Source organism: Ascaphus truei, chromosome 3 (genome assembly GCF_040206685.1).
Source record: "Ascaphus truei isolate aAscTru1 chromosome 3, aAscTru1.hap1, whole genome shotgun sequence".
Taxonomy (NCBI): domain Eukaryota; kingdom Metazoa; phylum Chordata; class Amphibia; order Anura; family Ascaphidae; genus Ascaphus; species Ascaphus truei.
This window is the reverse complement of record NC_134485.1, coordinates 99,920,465-99,939,199: the sequence shown is the minus strand read 5'-3', so window position 1 is coordinate 99,939,199 and position 18,735 is coordinate 99,920,465. Positions and strand designations below refer to the sequence as shown.

The 18,735-nt window shown below is 40.2% G+C and overlaps 1 protein-coding gene across 1 annotated transcript in view; it reads left to right on the top strand.

Moving 5' to 3' along the window:
* The window catches only part of GYG2 (glycogenin 2), a 48,518-nt gene extending 32,426 nt beyond the window's left edge, over positions 1 to 16,092 (top strand). Inside the window, 4 exon segments of the mRNA XM_075594583.1 lie at positions 1,975 to 2,188; positions 6,494 to 6,589; positions 9,577 to 9,690; positions 13,373 to 16,092. Coding sequence (XP_075450698.1) covers positions 1,975 to 2,188; positions 6,494 to 6,589; positions 9,577 to 9,690; positions 13,373 to 13,534 — 586 coding nt within the window. The 3' untranslated portion in view covers positions 13,535 to 16,092.
* Positions 16,093 to 18,735: the final 2,643 nt, after the last annotated feature.

Sequence of the window (18,735 nt, the reverse complement as noted above, 5' to 3'; positions counted from 1 at the left end):
CAGTCCTTTAAAGGTGTAGAGCTGCTATCTTTTATATATATATTTTCACTATTGGTGAAGGATTTTTTCACATTATTATAATTCATTTATTAATCACGTTTATATCACTTAATTGTTGTCTAGTCGCTATTAGAAGCGCCCCGGTACCATTATTTTGCTACATTTCTGCAGAGGCTAATGGCCCATTAACACAGCAGAGGTTCCTGTCAGTCCCATTCAGTTTGAATGGGACTGCCAGGGACCCCCGCTGTTAATCCGATGGGCCATTAGTCTGTCTGCAGAAATGTGTGAAATGTTGCAGCATGTAGCCAGCATGTACCTAGCATGTACCCAGCATGTACCCAGCATGTGCCTGGGTCTTTTTGGAGATTGCCCCAGGTTTGTTTTAGAATAATCGTCGGCACTACAGTACTTTAATATGAGCTCAAAGCTAAATGCAAATAAATATGGCAAGTAATGAAAAAGGTGAAGTAATTCTAACAATAGATCTCGTACAGTTGGTTACCAATGATGCATTGTTTGTTTTGGTGGATGTAACATTTCCCTCCCCCTCTTCAGAATCAGATTGGTGTACAGTACATGCATAATGATGCTGAACACTTCTTGCCCTAATATTTTACAGAAAATAGAATCCTTATAAAGCCACCAAAGTATACTCAGCATCACACTGCTTAATATGTTAAAGCTAGTACTTGACCAGCTCTCACAAATAATGTTGAGAATTCAAATCTATTTAACCCCCCATTTGCTACTGTTTACACATTAATTTGATAGAGATTCCATTTATTTATTGTGTCTCAATACATTTTAAACTGAAAGCTCATTGAGGCATGAATTCCCACTTCCAACTGTTTATACTCCTTATGGATCTCTGTATTGACATTAATGTTGTACATGTATTTATCTTATAAATGATACATACTGTAGTGCTGACAATTATTCTAAAACAAACCTGGGGCAATCTCCAAAAAGACCCAGGTACATGCTGAGTATATGCTGGGTACATGCTGCAACATTGCACATATTTCTGCAGACAGACTAATGGCCCATCGGATTAACAGCGGGGGTCCCTGGCAGTCCCATTCAAACTGAATGGGACTGCCAGGAACCCCTGCTGTGTTAATCCGATGGGCCATTAGCCTCTGCAGAAATGTCACTGAAATGTACCCAGCATGTACCTGGCTAGTTTAAGGCAAGTTTTAGAATACTCGTTGGCTCGTCTGTATACTATCAGGGGCCTAAGCATTAAAGGAGAAATCCAAGCCATAGGTTTGAAGCAGGGGGTCTTTGGAACTGGACTCCATTCATTTCAGCTCCAGGGACCCCCTGCTTCCAGAGATACTTACCTCCACAGGGGGGTGCCGGTATCTCTCTTTTCAAAGCTTCCACATCATGCAGGCCAATAGTAAGCACAGGATGACATCACAGCTTCCTATTGGCCCTCAGGGCTTGGCAGCTTTGAAAAGCAGCCATTATGGGATCCCCGCTAGCCGAGCAGACAGGCTACCTGCACCTATTATAGAGGCAAGTATCTTCAGAAGTAGAGAGTTTTCTAAGCTGAAATTAATGGGGTTCAGCTCCGGAGATCCCTCTGCTTGTATCCAATGGTAAAAAAAAATTGCAAAACAAAATTGCCATCTTGGATTGCCGCTTTAAGCGTCACAAAGTACTTTTTTTCCGCAGAATTGGCGCATTCCAAGCTCCAATTCCCCCAACTGCACCAGCTCTATTTAAAAAAACAATGTGCCATTAGTTTTGGCGCACACAATAAACTGCAAGGGGCGTACAGATGTAAATGGTATAAACCTGTAACTATAAAAAAAATTCTCTATCTGTGTGCCGCAATCATTTTTTAAATTGTTGTTTTTCTTTTAAGCACTGACATTGGGATGCACAGAAAAAAAAATCTAAATAAAATCTTAGCACCTGTTAAAATACGAATGAAGCAAACATATAAGTATCTCTCGCCTCCAGATTTGGCTCTGAAGCAAAGGTAGTTCATTTTATTGGTACACCAAAGCCCTGGAACTGCAAATACAGCCCTCAAACGAGATGGATTGTAGAGGAAGAATCGTTAAGTGGACACCAGCATCTCTCTTTTCTCGTTCTGTGGTGGGAGATTTATATTTCCGATATTTTGCCATTATTAGCAGAGCCAGAAAAGATCGAGGGTACAAATAGTCAACAGGTAAAAGGCATTTTTTCAACTCTTTAATGTAACCATGTTTAAATTGTTTGACAGGAATCCATACTTGTTTATAAATAACTGGTTTATGATGAGTAAGTAATTAAACTTAATTAGTAAACCTGAGTGTTGAATGAGCTAAGTAAACAAAACATAACATCTTAGCCCAGACATTCTGAACACAATCCTGTTGCAAAAGTAGCTGCATTAGGCTAAGGCCCCGCTGCCTCAGACCACGCGCCCGCACTGCAGACAGGCGGTGCGTGGAGAGGCAATTGACCGCAACCTGCGGTCTGTAGGGAGCGTGGGGCGTGGCCAGAACGGGTCAGGGTGGCGCGGCAATGACGTCGGGGGGCGCGGCAATGACGTCGGGTGGCGGGGCCATCACACTGTGCCAGAGTGTGTCTCGCCTCACACAGGAGAGAGTCTGTGGGAGGGAGCAGGGGGGCTCCCTTGGTGCTGCAGAAGACAAATCGCTGCTTTCCTCCCCCCTCTCCTCCCCGCTCCCCAAAGTCTCCACACTCACGAAGCCTCCCCTCCTCTCCTCATTGGCTCACAGCCAAACCACGTGACGCATCGCCGCTCGGGATTACAATTCTCTTGCATCCCCTGGCGGCTGACGCGTCACAGCGTGTAGCGAGCCGTGCAGGGAGGAGGGACTGGGGCCGGCTCAGGAGAAACTCATGTCCGGTCAGTGACGCGCACGTGGCCGCGCGCCGTCGGAACCAGCGGGACCCAGGCCTTATGCTGTGGTCAGACATGTCAACCATCATGGATTCAAATCAGTTACAATTGGGATTTGTGGACTGTATGAGACGAGTGCTGAGGTATAACCAGGAAGACATAGATTTGGGGGAAATAAACATTGGCTTTTATTTAGCCCATATATTCCAAAAACAACACAGCTTTAAGGCAGCAGCCAAACAAAAGAAACAGGCCTATCCCTTTGTAATGGCTGACACTTCTCAGTCCCTATCTGCAGGGCTGGGAGGCTAGGCCTCTTGCCAACATCTGATCACAAAGTCCAAAGAGGTACCTGTGAGCAGGGGGCTCTTTATATCAGTCTCCGGGTCTGGGTTGTTGTCCGTGGAGTGCACCTTCTGGCGGGTTCCAGGTTCCGCTGTGTCCTGGAATAGAAGGTCTGGTCCCTCTCTCCCTCTCCCCCCTCCCTCTCCCTGCCTCTTCCCCCCCATCTCCCCCCCCTCTCTCCCCTCTCCTCTCCCTCTCCCCCTTACCCCTCTCTCCCCTCTCCTCTCCCTCCCCCCCTTACCCCTCTCTCCTCCCATCTCCCCCTCTCTCCTCTCCCCCTCCCCCTATCTCAACCCTTCTCCTCCCCCCTTCCTCCCCCTCTCTCCCCCACATCAGTGAAACCTGTAGAAGTTCTGATATTTATGTGTGTTGTTACTGCAGTTATTTTCAATCCCAATTAACAGATGAGCGCTGTTTATTTCATGTAACATTTAAATGCAGCAGATGTGTATGAAGTGAAAAGTATTTATTTGAAGTAATCCAACATACAATACCAGAACACATCGATTAAACCCATGTCTGCGTATAATTATCATTAACTCTTTCTCATTTCTTAATTCTGCATAAGGCCTGACATTTATTACAATAATTACCTATTTCATATCCAGTTTAGCTACTTTTCGACTTTATTCCTATAGAAATGTTCAAAATTTGAAAAGCATGTTTTGTATCCAGCAATCATTACATCAGTTGTTCAATTAAACTCACTTAAAGGGATCAAAACCAACAGCTTGGGAATACATACAGTTCATTTTTACAATTGCAAAGTCCTCTTGTTGCTGTCATCCTTTTGAACATTCTGTAATTGAGTTATGGATGTATACTCTGTTGAAATGTGCTTCCCTGGGAGGTTAAAATGACCTCTGCCATTCACACCCACTAAGACAAGGTAGCCACGATACATGATGCCAGTGACATAATAAATAAGTGAAAACACAGCAAAAACGAAAGATTTTGAAATCATGAAAAGTTAATAGGATCATCACCTTATATGGACTACCAGGTTACAGCTGTATTTTACCTACTGATAACGCAGAATATCACAGAATATGCCACCATAACGTGCCAGCGGGGGCAATGACCCATACTGCACCTGTATATTATGAATTCATTTTTGTTTTTTTTAGAGGATTGCTGCTTTAAATTTCAGGATTATAATAAAACGAGTGATCTTGGCAAATTGTGGATTGCACCATATTTTGAGGCTTGACCCACTTTAGATTTTATTTCTATACAGACTATAGATTTGTTGTACATTGTGATAATGACAGCATTGAAGAAGAAACCTAGGCGGTTTTGAGAGCTCTATACACTGTATACATGTTTCATCTACGAGGAGCCCTCTGGTTGGTCCAATAAAAGGCTTCACAAGTTGCAATAGCTACATTTCTCCAGGATCAATGCAGCTACTAGATCTACAATGTACACATTAGATCATTCCATGCATATGCTTGGGTTTTCCAGTCGCCCCGAAATCCAGTTTACTTTTACGTTATTTGTCTATGGCACTCAGATTGAGTCAGTTACTTTGTAGGCTTTGAATGGGACACCATTTACTGAGGAAACATGAACATAATACATGGGTGTTCTTATGCATGAGCATTTCATGACTTACACTATGAAATACACGCCAACATATCAGTAGTCTAAATGTAGAACTTCATGGCCACTTAGTTCACCTGGTTTACCAAGTTTCCCCGTGACATTTGCTAATTTCGTACTTCTGCCGATGAAGGGCTCCCGTGCCTATTTTTTAATTATTTGACTTTATTGTTTAACGCTACCACTTCTTCTGGAAGACAACACCATGCATGTACTACTTTCCCAGCAAAAAAAGGAACTACTTTCTCACATTTTACACTATGTGTATCACCCTACAGTTTAAAAGTATTATCTTTTGTTCTAGTGTTTATGCCCTAGACTTATATAGAGCATTTTCACAGATTTTTAAAAAAAATCTAACCATAGATTAGTTATCTATACAGTACTGTATATTGGTATTAAAACATAGTTTAGAAATATCAATACAATCTCAAGATGTTGCTGTTGTGATAGAAAGCTTGAGGTACTGTAGCTTAGTAGAAATCCTGAAGCAAATGGTCTAGTGTTTTTTTGCATGTGAACTAATTTCAAACAGTTGCATCATTAAGCCATGTTTCATTTGCTTGTAGCCGCGGTTACTTAAAACACTTTAATCAACTGGCTCATCTAAGGAAGCATTCTAATTAAATAGTTACGTTCCCATATTATATCAGTCACTAATAATAATTAGACTGAGATGTTTCCTTTGAACTCCTAATTGATAAGAGCTTTCAAAGATACACAGTGATCGGACTCCGTCTTGGGAAGACGTCTTGCTTTGATACTGATAGATATTCTGCTGCCAAGTGGCTTATTATGCACGCTATTTAATTTATCTTGCTTCCTGATCATGACAAGCTTTAATTAATTTAATTAGGTCAATACAAAGAGTAAATTGCTGTACCTGCAATCATTTCATTGCTAGGCCATTGTGGAGCTATGATGAGTTTCCTTCAATAGCACATTTATGCCAATCAATATTCAATCCAAATATGAAATTATGGTTCAGTGAAAATTGTATCAAAGTTTGTGTCACTGCAGGAATGTGACAATTTATGTGATTTATATTCTACAAGGGATTTCAGAGGGATATCCGATTTGGAAATGGGATTTATAGTACCGTATATTGATTAAACAAAATTGTGTCGTGAGATACTGTCTATGGTAAAAAAAAAACATACATTTCCAGCTGAATTAATAATACATTTTTGTTAACAGTTATACTGTATTTTGGGGATATTGATAATAAGAAGGATCCAACTTTTACAACTGTACTAATGCAGATATCAAACTTTACCAAATCAATAGTTAATGCAATAAAACAGTTCACATTGATGTGAATTTAAGTACTCACTATAACTGCATTGTTATGGTTGCATTAGTATACTTTTTGTTAGATAACATATTTAACCCCTTGCAAAACAATCTGCGCCTTATCTAACCTGCAAACAGTAATGTTTGGATTTGCATGTGTATGTTATACCTGGTCAAACATGTAATCAGCACAGGAAGTAATAATACCCTGTACACTTTTCACTAATGTTATTTCCTTAACTCTCCCTCTGATTACAGAGAAAGTATTTCATGTACATAAATAGTGTGACTTCTTTAAAAAAGGAAATGTCATACAATAACATCCACATTTGTGATTGTCATTTTTAAGTGCTTTATTTCTTCTTTTGCAAACATGATGGTCAGCAGCACCATTTTGGAAGGATTGAACTCCTGATGAAGCCGGAGCACCCATCTTCTTTCTGCTCCCAGGACACTTCTGTAGAGAGTCCTGAGAACAGAGTAAGTTCACATCACCAAAACATTTTTTTGTTAGCCGTGTCCATTGGGCTTTTGGCAAAGAATGTGGGGAGTCCTCTCAGTTAGTACTGTACAGTATGTTGTAATGTAATGTATATTGCTTTGCTTGAGACTGGAACACACATACTGTATACACACGTGTGTGTGTGTGTGTGTGTGTATATATATAGTATACACACGCACACACATTCTGTTTGTTAATGGAAAATGACTAAGAAATCAAGATATCAGGAAGTTGGAGAATCATATTACTATTATTGCTATATTATACATTATTAAAGTGTTATTATACAGTACTTTATTATGTTGTGTTCTATTTCATAATTTTTTTTACACTTGAGAGTTTTATTGGCGTGTTTTCATTTTCTTATAAGGATGTAAAAAATGTCCCCCACCCCTCTCCCCGAGTATGAACTACATTAATACTGCCATGCCTACTGTTTGCCATGGCTAGCTGCAAATAGATTAGAGCTTCACCAGGTGTACTGTAGCTTTCTAAAGCATATTTAAACTCGCTGTGAAAGCTTCAGGTACAGAGTGTACTCTTAAGCTGCGATTATACCCGATTCGGCAGGGCGATGCACATGCCTGGAATCTGCACCGCAGGCAGGAGGCATCGGGAGCACGTGAGCGGTTCACCCTCATTGGCTGAACTGCTCATGTAATGCGAACGTCGCGCGAGAAAATCAATTTCTGAGATCTGCTCTAAATTTGCTCGCTTGGTCGTTGCGGTCGCGCGCACTTAGTGCAAACCATAATATAAACAATTTTTTGATGCGCTAATAAAACAGTAATAAAAATAGTCTAAACTATATGCGTGATTGTAAAGTTCAGTGCTGCGTGAAAAAAGAACTGTTCCCAGTTCAAACAATGATGTGTCCAGGAAAAAATTCAGCGCACCTCATATAAGAAAGAAGAAAAGAAAAAATTGTGAAACACGTTAAAAAAGCTTCCAAACAACAGCCAGTGGTAAGATATGCTCTTACATGAGGGCTCAGGCACTCAAAGGTATATTTACTTTTCCTGTCCCACAGCAATGGACAGAAAAACGGAGCTCCTTCTTAAAATGGCAACTTTATATAGATCAGGGTATCCCTCACATATAGGCAGAGTATTCACAAATAAAATGGAACCAGCTGATGTGCTTTCCTCCCCTCCTGTGACCGTGACTCCTCGCAGTTCCAGTCGGCGTCCGACGTCACTTCCGGTTTTCCGGGTGCTGCACTGTAGCTGGTCCCTCGTCACCGGAGGGGAGGAAAGCACATCGGCTGGTTCCATTTTATCTGTGTATACTCTGCCTATATGTGAGGGATACCCTGATCTATATAAAGTTGACATTTTAAGAAGCTAGTTTTTCTGTCCTTTGATGTGGAAGAGGAGGAGCAAAAATACCTTTGAGTGCCTGAGTTCAGGCACTTTCATGTAAGTGCATATCTTACCGCTGTTGTTTGGAGACTTTTTTTGAACGTGCTTCACTATTTTTTCTTCTTCTTTTTTTTCTTTCTTATATGAGGTGCGCTGAATTTATTCCTGGACACATCAGTGCAAAACATGCATTTGTTTTGGCAGCTCACGGCATCGCATGCCCGGCCGCATTGGGTATAAGCACGGCCTTAAGTAAAGTCCATACAAGTCTCTCCGTACCAACCGTCTACAGAAAAGCTTGTATGGATTTTGCCTAAAGTCTTTAAGTCAGGAAATAAATAAATTCTACAGAATTATCACACAGAACTCCAGACTAGGTAGTATAGTGGCTATATCTGTCACCTCTGTCATTCTCCGATTGGCCTTTAGCTGCAAGTCTGCTACATCTGTATTATTATCAGTTCTATCGAGTATAACACGATTTACATTAGGTTCTTATCTAACTAGGTATAAAATTGTCTTTCAAGAGCATTTTTAATTAATTAAAATACCTCAGCCTTTGATTATAATTAACACTGATCAGAAGAAAGGGAAATTGTGGTGTGATTTAGTTTCATGCTCATGTTGTAAGTAAGCACAAAATAAGAGTGCGTGCAGAGACAATCTTTCACGTTAAGATACTTCCTTCTGCAGTAAGCACTTGTTCTGCAGAACTAACCATCAAATGTATTTATGAAGCTCACAAACGGACTGTTTTGGGATTACATTTACCAGCTATTTAGAGTATTTTGATCACAGTCTTTGCTATTATTTCCCTCCCCTTGCATCTGGAAGCTATATGGGGCATAGTTATGGAGCAATTAGAGTAGTTAGGGTAAAAGAGTAAATCTCTCTATAAATCCTTTGTGAGGTATTTATATAATTAGGTCTGGTGCAAACGTTTTGTATGAAATAAATTACACACGAATGAGCACTGACATAGGGAACGCAGCTAATAGTCAGCTTCATGAGAAGCTTCTAACTGATGCCAAAAATCTTTAAAGTATTTGTATATGGTGGTTCAACCAGTGGGGCACAACGTTATTGCACGAGACAGAAAAAGAAAATTACAGGATTTATGCCTCTGCCCTCAGGTAAGACCATGTACGCAGCTGATTGTTAGCTAATCTATATGTTTTGATCTTTCCAGAGCTTGTTATTAAAGAAATGTTTCTATTCTTGTTGGCAGTTCATATCCTTGCAGTGACTCACTATTTCCTGTCTTTCATAAATGCTTCCATATTTAGGGCCATTTTGCCCGAAAATCCACCATGAAAGTCAGCAATAGAATATGTCCCATGTAATGTACAGTTCGGTGATGTGTGCATACAAAATGGTGATACAGATGTAGCCCACATAATGTTCCTTGAAACCATGTTTAGGCACGGTACCCCTCTCGTGACAAGCTGTTGTAAATACACACGGGCCATAGGGATTAGAAGGTGATGGCAGAACGTTTTCTCTACCGTTAGGCTCCCAATGCATTTCTTTACTTGACATTCAGTGTTGCAGAGTTCACAAAACAATGCCATGTAATGCAACTATAGTAACTAATGTTTTTCTAGCTACCTGACTATAATGCTGAGCAACATACATTCGATGACAGTGTTCAAGCGCAAGAGTTACAACCCCCCGCTCAATTGAACCTTCAACTTGTCACTCAAGACACCGTCCATATGGTATTTACCACTGGATGTTTTGCACATATATTTACCACTGTACAGTATATATCCTTTTAATTTGCTTTGCATTTTCCTGTCCCCGTGACAGTAACACTCATCAAATTCAATTCTAGTTAAATGTAAGCAATCGACATTTAATCCATTAATCTTGCTCAGTTTTGTAATTGTTCTTTTAATTATTTGCAGCCATTTCCCCGCATTTTTTTGCTTTCATTGATTACATGAATGTAAGTTTGGTTCATAAATATAATGGTCTGGTCTAGTCATGCCTAGAAGGTCCCTCAATTTACAGCAAAGCAATTTGTTTTTAAAACGTCTCAGTCTTACTATTATGTTATTGATTAATCGTAGAAGTTTTACACTGTTATAAAGTTTAGTCTCCAGGGACATATGGGAACTGTACAAGCAGGTCACACAACTAGGACTAGGACAACCATTTTATTATGGTCCCCAGATTAACATTTTATGAAGCATACCAAATATTGCCTTTTCATTTCTTCATTTCTGAAATAACATTTTTTCACCTGGCTTTCCCCCCCCCCCATATATTTAAAAATGTATACTATGAAATTATTATTATTATTATTATTATTAATAATCAGGGCCCGACAAAGTCTAAAAAAAAACCACTTGCCCAAAACAAAGTCACTAGGGCCCCCGAAAAAAAACTCCCTCCCAAAAAGCCCCTTAAGAGTCTTACCTGCGCTGCAGCGGCGTGGTGCGACATCTCCCGCTATTTCCCTGCTTGTCCCCTGCAACTTGCGACTGTCTTCACTGCAGCTTCGGTAAAAATAGTTGCGCAGCGTCAAATGATGCCGGGTTGCCATGACAACAGGATGTTACGTGACATCATGGCAACTTGATGTTACGTGACATCATGGCAACTTGATGCCGCGTGACATCACGTAGCATCCCGATGTCATGGCAACGCAGCTTCATTTGACGACGCGCAGCCATTTTCACAGGAGGTGCAGGGGAGACACTCGCAAGTTGCAGGGGAAAGCAGGAGAATGCCGGGAGACGCCGCACCCTGCTGGCGCCGCACTCCGCAGCAGGTAAGACTCGCCAGCGGGCAAAATGCATTCGCCCCAGGCGTGTGGGCAAGTGCACTTGTCGAGCCCTTATAATAATGATATTCAATTAGAAATTAATTAATTATTAATTTTAAAACGACTTGTTTCACAGTAAAGATATACTGTAGGAGTCTATTTATCAAATGCTTCCGACAGCAACACTAGAGTCGAAAACTGCACCAGATTTACCTAAATAAAACCATACAATGCTGTCTTTTCCCTTAATTTACCTAGCAAGCCTTTGATAAGTGAACCCCATTTATTTGTATGATGTACAGTATGATGCTATTGCCATGTTATGTTGGTGATAATTTGGGGCGTTTGATTTCGATACCAATAAACATGTAAAATACGTTTTCAAAAGTCAAAATAGCCTCTGAAAACTCACATGGGTATCTCTAATGGTAAGTACCTTTATTTAATATTCTTTCTTGATTTTCTTTTTTTTTATGCTGGTGTTTTCAGTCCTTCACTGCCTGTAGGCCCCTGTTGGCAGCAAAAGTGTTAAACACTTAACCCTTTCAGTGCTTAAGGGTCCTGTCACCTCAGTGGCCACAGACCCTCCAGCATTAGTAATCATGTGATCGACTCGTGGTTCCGGTGAATGTAAGGGCCCTCCACTTCCATTCAGTTCACGATCCGCTCATTGCGAGTACCGCCTTAAACAATCAAAAGGCCATGACGTACTGCGTACGTCATAAGGGCCCCCAGGGTGATACCGTTTATGACGTACTGTACACAGTACTTTAGTAGGGCACTAAAGGGGTTAATATGCAGTTTTTGGTAATATGTGGTATATTCCAAAAAGATTGTTGCCACTATATTTGCTACATAAATTTTATACATGTTCGTTTTTTTAAAATATTAAATACAAGAAAATTCCAAGATAAATAATGTCTAAATATATGTGTGTATGTACTGAATGTGTGTGTGTATATGTGTATATATGTGTGTATATATATATATATATTTATATATATATATATATATATATATATTATATACAGTACATACATTATGTGTGTGTGTATTAGTCATGCTAAAAGGGATGAGTAGGCACTAGAAATGTGCGAAATTCACAAAATTAGTCCATTCTTTTTCGCAAAAACAATTAGCAAATATTTGACCGCTTCCCCAAAATTCCCAATGCAACATTGAGAATTAATAGGCCTTTTGTTATAGCGATTGATATTTATTTGCATATATATAGTAGTCTGTTTCCTTTATGCCTCTGCTTTATTTACAGTACAGTATCTCTCCACGTGCAGTATAAGTACAGTAACTCTACTGTTTTTGGAGGCATATAAGTGAAAATGAGCCCTCCACACGCACTCTTCTTTTCCCTGTCCCTCCCTCCCTCTCTCTTTCCCTGCCTCCTATTTCAGTGTCTCGATTAAATAGCCTAATTTCACTTTGCAAACCTATAAGAATAAGTATGTAAAGACACTGGTTTACATTTAAGCTGTCAAATAGCACAAAGATTTTACACTTTACGGAGACCATTTGGTCCACCGTGTCTGCCCAATTTTCTATCTGCTGTAAAGTCCCAGACCCTATTTGATTCGTATTTAGGATAGCCTTATAGACATTTTTTTAATTCCCTTAACACCGCTGTTGGGAGGCTATTTTACAAATCCACCGCTGTTCCTGTGAATAAGTATTTTCTTGCGGTTCCCCGAATCCCTTCTCTTTCTCTGTATTATGTGTTCCTCCTGTATTTTGGTAAAACCTTGATGGTTGACCCTTTCACTGCCAGAGGGGCACGCAGGGCATTATGTGTTGCAGTCCCCTTTGAGGGCGAAAGTGTTAAAGGGCTCGCCATTACACATATAGTAAGACTTACTGTGGTCTGGCGGCCACGCCGATTGCAGCCCCGAAAACATTAAGCGGCCCTACAGGTGTAACGCTGTGGTGTTCCCTGCTACTGAATGGGACCCAACAGGGTTAATCCTTCATTGGATCATAAGGAGAGAAGAGAAACCGATACTGACCTTAAGGAGGAGCTGTGCAGATGTGTGCTGTTCCCAGGAGCTCCGAAGGTAAGAAGCAGTCTCCGGTCTGTCCATCCCCCTAGATGATGTAGATGCCTGAATATGGGTCTCTGCATTATGAGAGGAATACTATAGGACTATATTAGTCATCAATGTCATCGAGGGGGCTGGACAGTATTAAATGTTTTGTCCTGACCCCCTGATAACATAGATGACCGCATATGGTCCTATATTATTCCCATGATGTAGAGACCCATATTCAGGCATCTACAACATTCGGGGGATGGACTGCTTCTTAACTTCAGAGCTGCTGGTGATGTTAGGCGGACACGTTTGCGCAGCTCATCCATAAAGCTATTATCGGTTTGTCTTCTCTCGTGATGGCCCGATGAAGAATGAATGCTGCAAGGGTCCCATTCAAAAGCAGGGACCCGCTCAGCGTTAGTCCTCCCAGCCTGAAAATGTACAGTTTTTCATGCTGCGAATTTCAGCATGTTGGTCCGTGGGTCTTAGTACATCTGTACACAGTCAAATATCTTCCTTTCACCCTTTGAAATTATTCAGATGTTTCAGTAAAAAAGCAGGTAATTTTGTTGGTTTTTATACATATCTTAGGTGGAACTTGCCCATTCTGCTTCGGAGTTGTCCATCAATGAGACCGAAGAAGAGCCAAGAGCGGAAGATGAGCGCAGGAAGTGGGAGCAGGGACAGATTGACTACATGGGAAAATATTCCTTTGACAACATACAAAAAAAATTAAATAGATTTTTACAGTAATTACTTTTCATTCTTTTTAGGATGCTGTACAACATAGCCTCTTCTTGCATTATGTATTGTGCAGTGGCAACATTGTTTGTTTTTTATTTTATGCTTTTATGTTTATTAAACAGATTAAGATATGAAACATATGAAATTCACAGACAGTCAGAACCGTCTGGCGTATGTGTCCTATCTCACTTAATGTAACTTCTAATTTGAACTTTGTCTTTTTTAATTTTATTTTGCATACGTGCCAAGAAATGTGTAATTAATTTACTGTATTTGCTTCAATTAGCTCTGGACAGGAGCAGTTTCAATACGTTTTTATTGAAGTACTTTCATATATTGCCTACGTTCCCACTTTTATTGCAATAGCTCTTTTCGCCTTATTACTTGCCTCTCCTGTAACTCATTCATACATTTAAATGTTATTTTCATCACACGCCACCACATCCTTTCTTCCAAGGTATAAATTCAGAACAGTTAGAGTACTTGTTATTCTTTGGAACACCATGAATCTGTTTGTCTTTCTGGCGACGTGGCATCCAAAATCAGACAAAATACTACGCATGAACTGTTACTAATGACATATAAAAATGACGCTTCTTTCTATGGAAGACCATTTGCACATAGTGTTGTAACATTGGTTACTTTTAACATCAACTACTGATAAGAACCACTTGACCCACCCAGTCTGTCCATAGTCCTATCCACTGTGAAATCTCAAACCCTATTAGATCCTAGGCTTTCTTTCTGGATTCTTTCATATTTAGGATAGCCTTGGGTCTATCCAAAGCATTTTTTTATATATAACTTTACTGTATTAACTGTTTTTACTCTATTAACTTTTAGCATCTCATATTTGAGGATATTCCACTTTCTCAGTGAAGGACTGTCTCATTTCCCCTGAGCCTCCGACCCTCCTGTTACATGACCTCTTATTATTGTCAAAACCCTTGCTATATTTCAAATATTATATCATACCCCCTCTCCTCTCTACTTGTTGAAAACACTTGAATGCAATATGTGAGCATAGGTAACATTGTTGACTTAGATGTTGAAAAACTTATTTTACAATTCATTACCAGCTCTTTGTAACCTTGTGTACAGTAGATCCCTTGTAGGTACCAAACATTATGCTCATTGTGTCATTATGCTCAGACCCTGCCCTTATAGCCACTGCTGCTAATTATAATGTTGGTTTGGAAGGCTTCTCATCTTTTTACAGAGACCTGAAATTCCCAAAGCAGAACGTGATACTCTATTCCTTAAAGCAGTTATCCCGCCTACTCCTTTTTTTTGTTGTTGATAGGATTACAATGGGGAACTGCTCAGTCCCCGAAATATTGGGCCAGTAGGAAACAATAATGTCATCGAAGGGATGACGTGGTGACTTCCTATTCGATCACTGTGGACACCATATTGAAAAACCAAGGAAGAAATACAAATGCTAAGTATCTCAAGAACTTTTAGTTCTCAATAGAAATTGGGAAATTGAAGCTCTCCAACAGAGATGCTTCTAACACTGGCAATACATTGCTGCTAAATAAACATAGGTCCTTATTCTATAAAGTGCAATAGCGTCGGATGGTCAATATCACACTTTATCGAATAAGGACCTTAGTCGGAAAGCATATGCTCCAGAATCATTTTACATCACACATTTATTTCAGAAAGCCACTGTTGAATTGTATAAATGAATGTGTTATCAGGATGAAAAAAGTAAAAGGCAATGTGTTCTTGCTTTTGGAACAGCATGTTCAAGGAGCAAATGGGGTTAAAACCTTTGTTGTTAAACGTTGAATCGAAATATTTTGATATTTGATAGAAAAGTAGCCACCGCTTATGGTAGTAAGCTACTATACTGCTATTATATTGAGACCTATTTCATAAAATGTGCCTTTTTCACACTTGTTTGTAGCAGTGATCATAAAAGGGTGCTTTGAAAACACTGCCAATTGTAAGAATTGTGCAGTATTGATTGTACATCCAGAACAAATGTCAGCTGCAGCTAAATTTATTTCAAGTGCTAAGATCATGTTTACATATAAATATTTTTATTTCATATTTACAAATCTACTGGTAAATTAGATGTTTACATGCTCAATATATTTAATGTGCCAATATATGAATGTAGAAATCTTCTGTTTGCTGTGCTATGTTATACTTTAAATTATGCTGGTATTACACCAGAGCGAAACAACATTTATTTTTATGCTCAGACACATGTTTATCTTTGCGCACTGATTTTATGAAATACCTGATGAATAGTATCCCACTAACAAGCTATACTGAATGTAGTATACAATTACACAAGATAACTAGTGTTAATATGCTCATGAAGCTATAGACCTTTTTTATAACTGATTTCAAATGCTGAAAGTCAGATAACAGCTGGTAACTGTGAAAGTGAAATCCTCAGTTAAGGCTTTTTGTTGTTGTTGCAGAGTTGCTATGTGACAGTCGAAGTATAAATGCTAGAAAGGTTTTGTGCCATTAAAATGCCAATAATCTAATGACTGTACAGGTGTTTTGCAACACAAAAATAAACTTATGTCTTTAAAAGGAAGAATGAACGGTCTCTCTCTTTTTTTTTTTTTTTAACATTATTACCATAAGCCATAACACTCAAATATATGGATATTCATATACATTTTCATGTTACTAAGGTTACAGTCAGCATTATACATTTCCCTGTCTTTTTTCTTATTCTGAAGCCAGGGTCACGTGTGATGTGTGAATTGCCCCAGATAGCATTAACTCAGCTCCCTTTCCAAATCACTCAAAGTCCTATAATATTTCCTTCACTTTATTGGAAAAGTAGCAGTAAATACAGGCACTTGTGGAGGGTGTGTTGTGATTTGTAGTTAGAAACAGGTAGAAAGAGATGGCTTTGCCATAGGAGAGTAACAGAGATGGGTTCTGTACTCACTGTCTCCAGGGTGGAAAAGGAAGTAAGGGGCAATGTGGGTAAAAGGAATAGTCTTGGGACAGACTATCTGTGAACAAAGCGACAACAAAAGAAAGAGAGCCCCAAGGAGAGCACTCTCCCACTCTGAGAATCAAGTGTACCAATGAACCATGTGATGACTAAGAGGAAATAATACACTTTAATGTGAGTCGTAACTCAGAATAAAATAAAGGTGAACGCTGTGGATCAAGTTCAATACTCGTTGAGAGCCAGTATACAGCGAATTAAAATGAGGACGGATACAATTGTGATAGTGGCCACTACGCTGCCTGTACTCAGGGGGACAGGAATAACAGCATAGGTGCCATATAGCAGGGCTAAGACCCTATTGATGACTGTGGTTTTGGGAGTAACCACACAACTGCCTGAATAACTAGCCAAAGTGGCAGGTAAGTCCCTGCCTCAATGGGGTAGCTAATTAGTAGTATACTTGATTATACCCTCAATTAGGGTGTGGACAGGTCTGCCCTTTGGCTGATAGTCCAGATATGCACCTGTGTGTGCCAGGTGTCACAAGTCTAGATATGCCATAGAATCAAGTATACTTCCACTAGCATTAGGTAAAATCTTTCAACTGCCAGTGGGTTGTGGTGTATGTAAGAGATGTATAAGAAGACAGACAGAGTCAGTAGCTGCTAGAACAGTGCACAAGTAGTGCCTGTTTACATGTAACATCCATAGATATGGGTCATGGAATGCATCCGTCCGTGGTAGCAATCATACCTCTTCGAAAGGGGCCGGGCACCTTCAGCTCATGCAGGGTGCTCAAATATATCAGCCGGGTAAGTTGCTTGTTAAAAACATATATACACGGTGCTAGAATAGCATAGCCTCATGCGAGGAGCTACTCGTTAGAAAGTACTTCGTAGCATTTTCTGTCAGCTAAGAGCCTTACATTTTCACTAGCATAATCTTTGCTGTTAAGGATGACAAGATTACCCCCTTTGTCAGAGGGTTTGATGACAATGTCCTTGTCCTGTTCAAGCTCTGCTAGGGCTGGGACTTCCATTGGAGTCAGGTTATGGTTAATATTGCAGGGAGTGTGTCTGAGGTTTTCTATTTCTTTAGTAACAAGATCTACAAATACCGCTATGTTAGAGTTAGCATCTAACGGTGACATGAACTTGGATTTAAGTCTTAGAGAAGTGAAGGTTCCTCCCCCTCTATTCTCTCCGATTCTGCCACTAAATCTGTAAGTAGACTGAGATTTTCAGTATCTACTTCATTGTAGAGGATATAGCAATAACACCATTCGTAGGGCCTATAAGAGAGCTAGAAACACACCTAGGGTGGATCTACTAAAAGACAAAACCGATACTGAGCAGAAGAATACCATCAGGTTCATTGGTACCTATAATCAGGATTGGGATCGTGCCAAGAATGCTTTCCAGAAGCATTGGCACATCCTAAGGGCGGATGAAGACCTCAAAGAAATTCTAAAACCATAACACCCAAAATGACTAGCTGGAGGTCAAGGAACCTCCGTGATAGTCTGGTGAAGAGCCATTTTGAGGCCAGTGTTAGCCAAACGTGGCTCCCTAACAAACCTCCTGGCTGCTTCAGCTGCCATAGCTGCAAGGCATGCCAGGTTATTAAGAACACCAAAACATTCAAGAACTGGAATGACACACGGACTTTCACTATAAGAAAGTTTATTAATTGCAGGACACCAGGGGTCATATACATGGCAGAGGGCATATGCACCAAAAAATACATTGGTAAAACCAAGCGCCCATTTAGAATTCGGGTACTGGAACACCTGGGCAGCATCAGAAATGGTTTGGATACCCCTGTGGCAAGACACATAAACGAACATCACCAAGAGGATTTGCTGGCACTTACCTTCAAGGGGATTGACCAGCTCAGTATGGGTATTAGGAAGGGCAATTGGGACCAGGCACTATTAAGAATGGAATCACGATGGATATACACCCTCGGTACCCTGGCCCCACAGGGACTAAATGAGGGGTTTGTATTTAGCCCCTTCATTTAACTGACCCATTCATTAGCCTATACCTTATCCGCTTGTACCACTGGTTGATTGGGAGTTATTCCCACTGCTTATCACTACTTATACATGCCAAGCCTCTCCCGTTACTATAAAGGGCTCTTGGAGGCATGCCCCCTTACGCATGCATACATTCAAAGCATGCAAATTAGGGAACGCGTCACGACCAATCAGAGGATCGCTTACCTCATAAATACAGGGAGCATGACAGACGCTTCTATACAGCCTTGACAAAGCAAG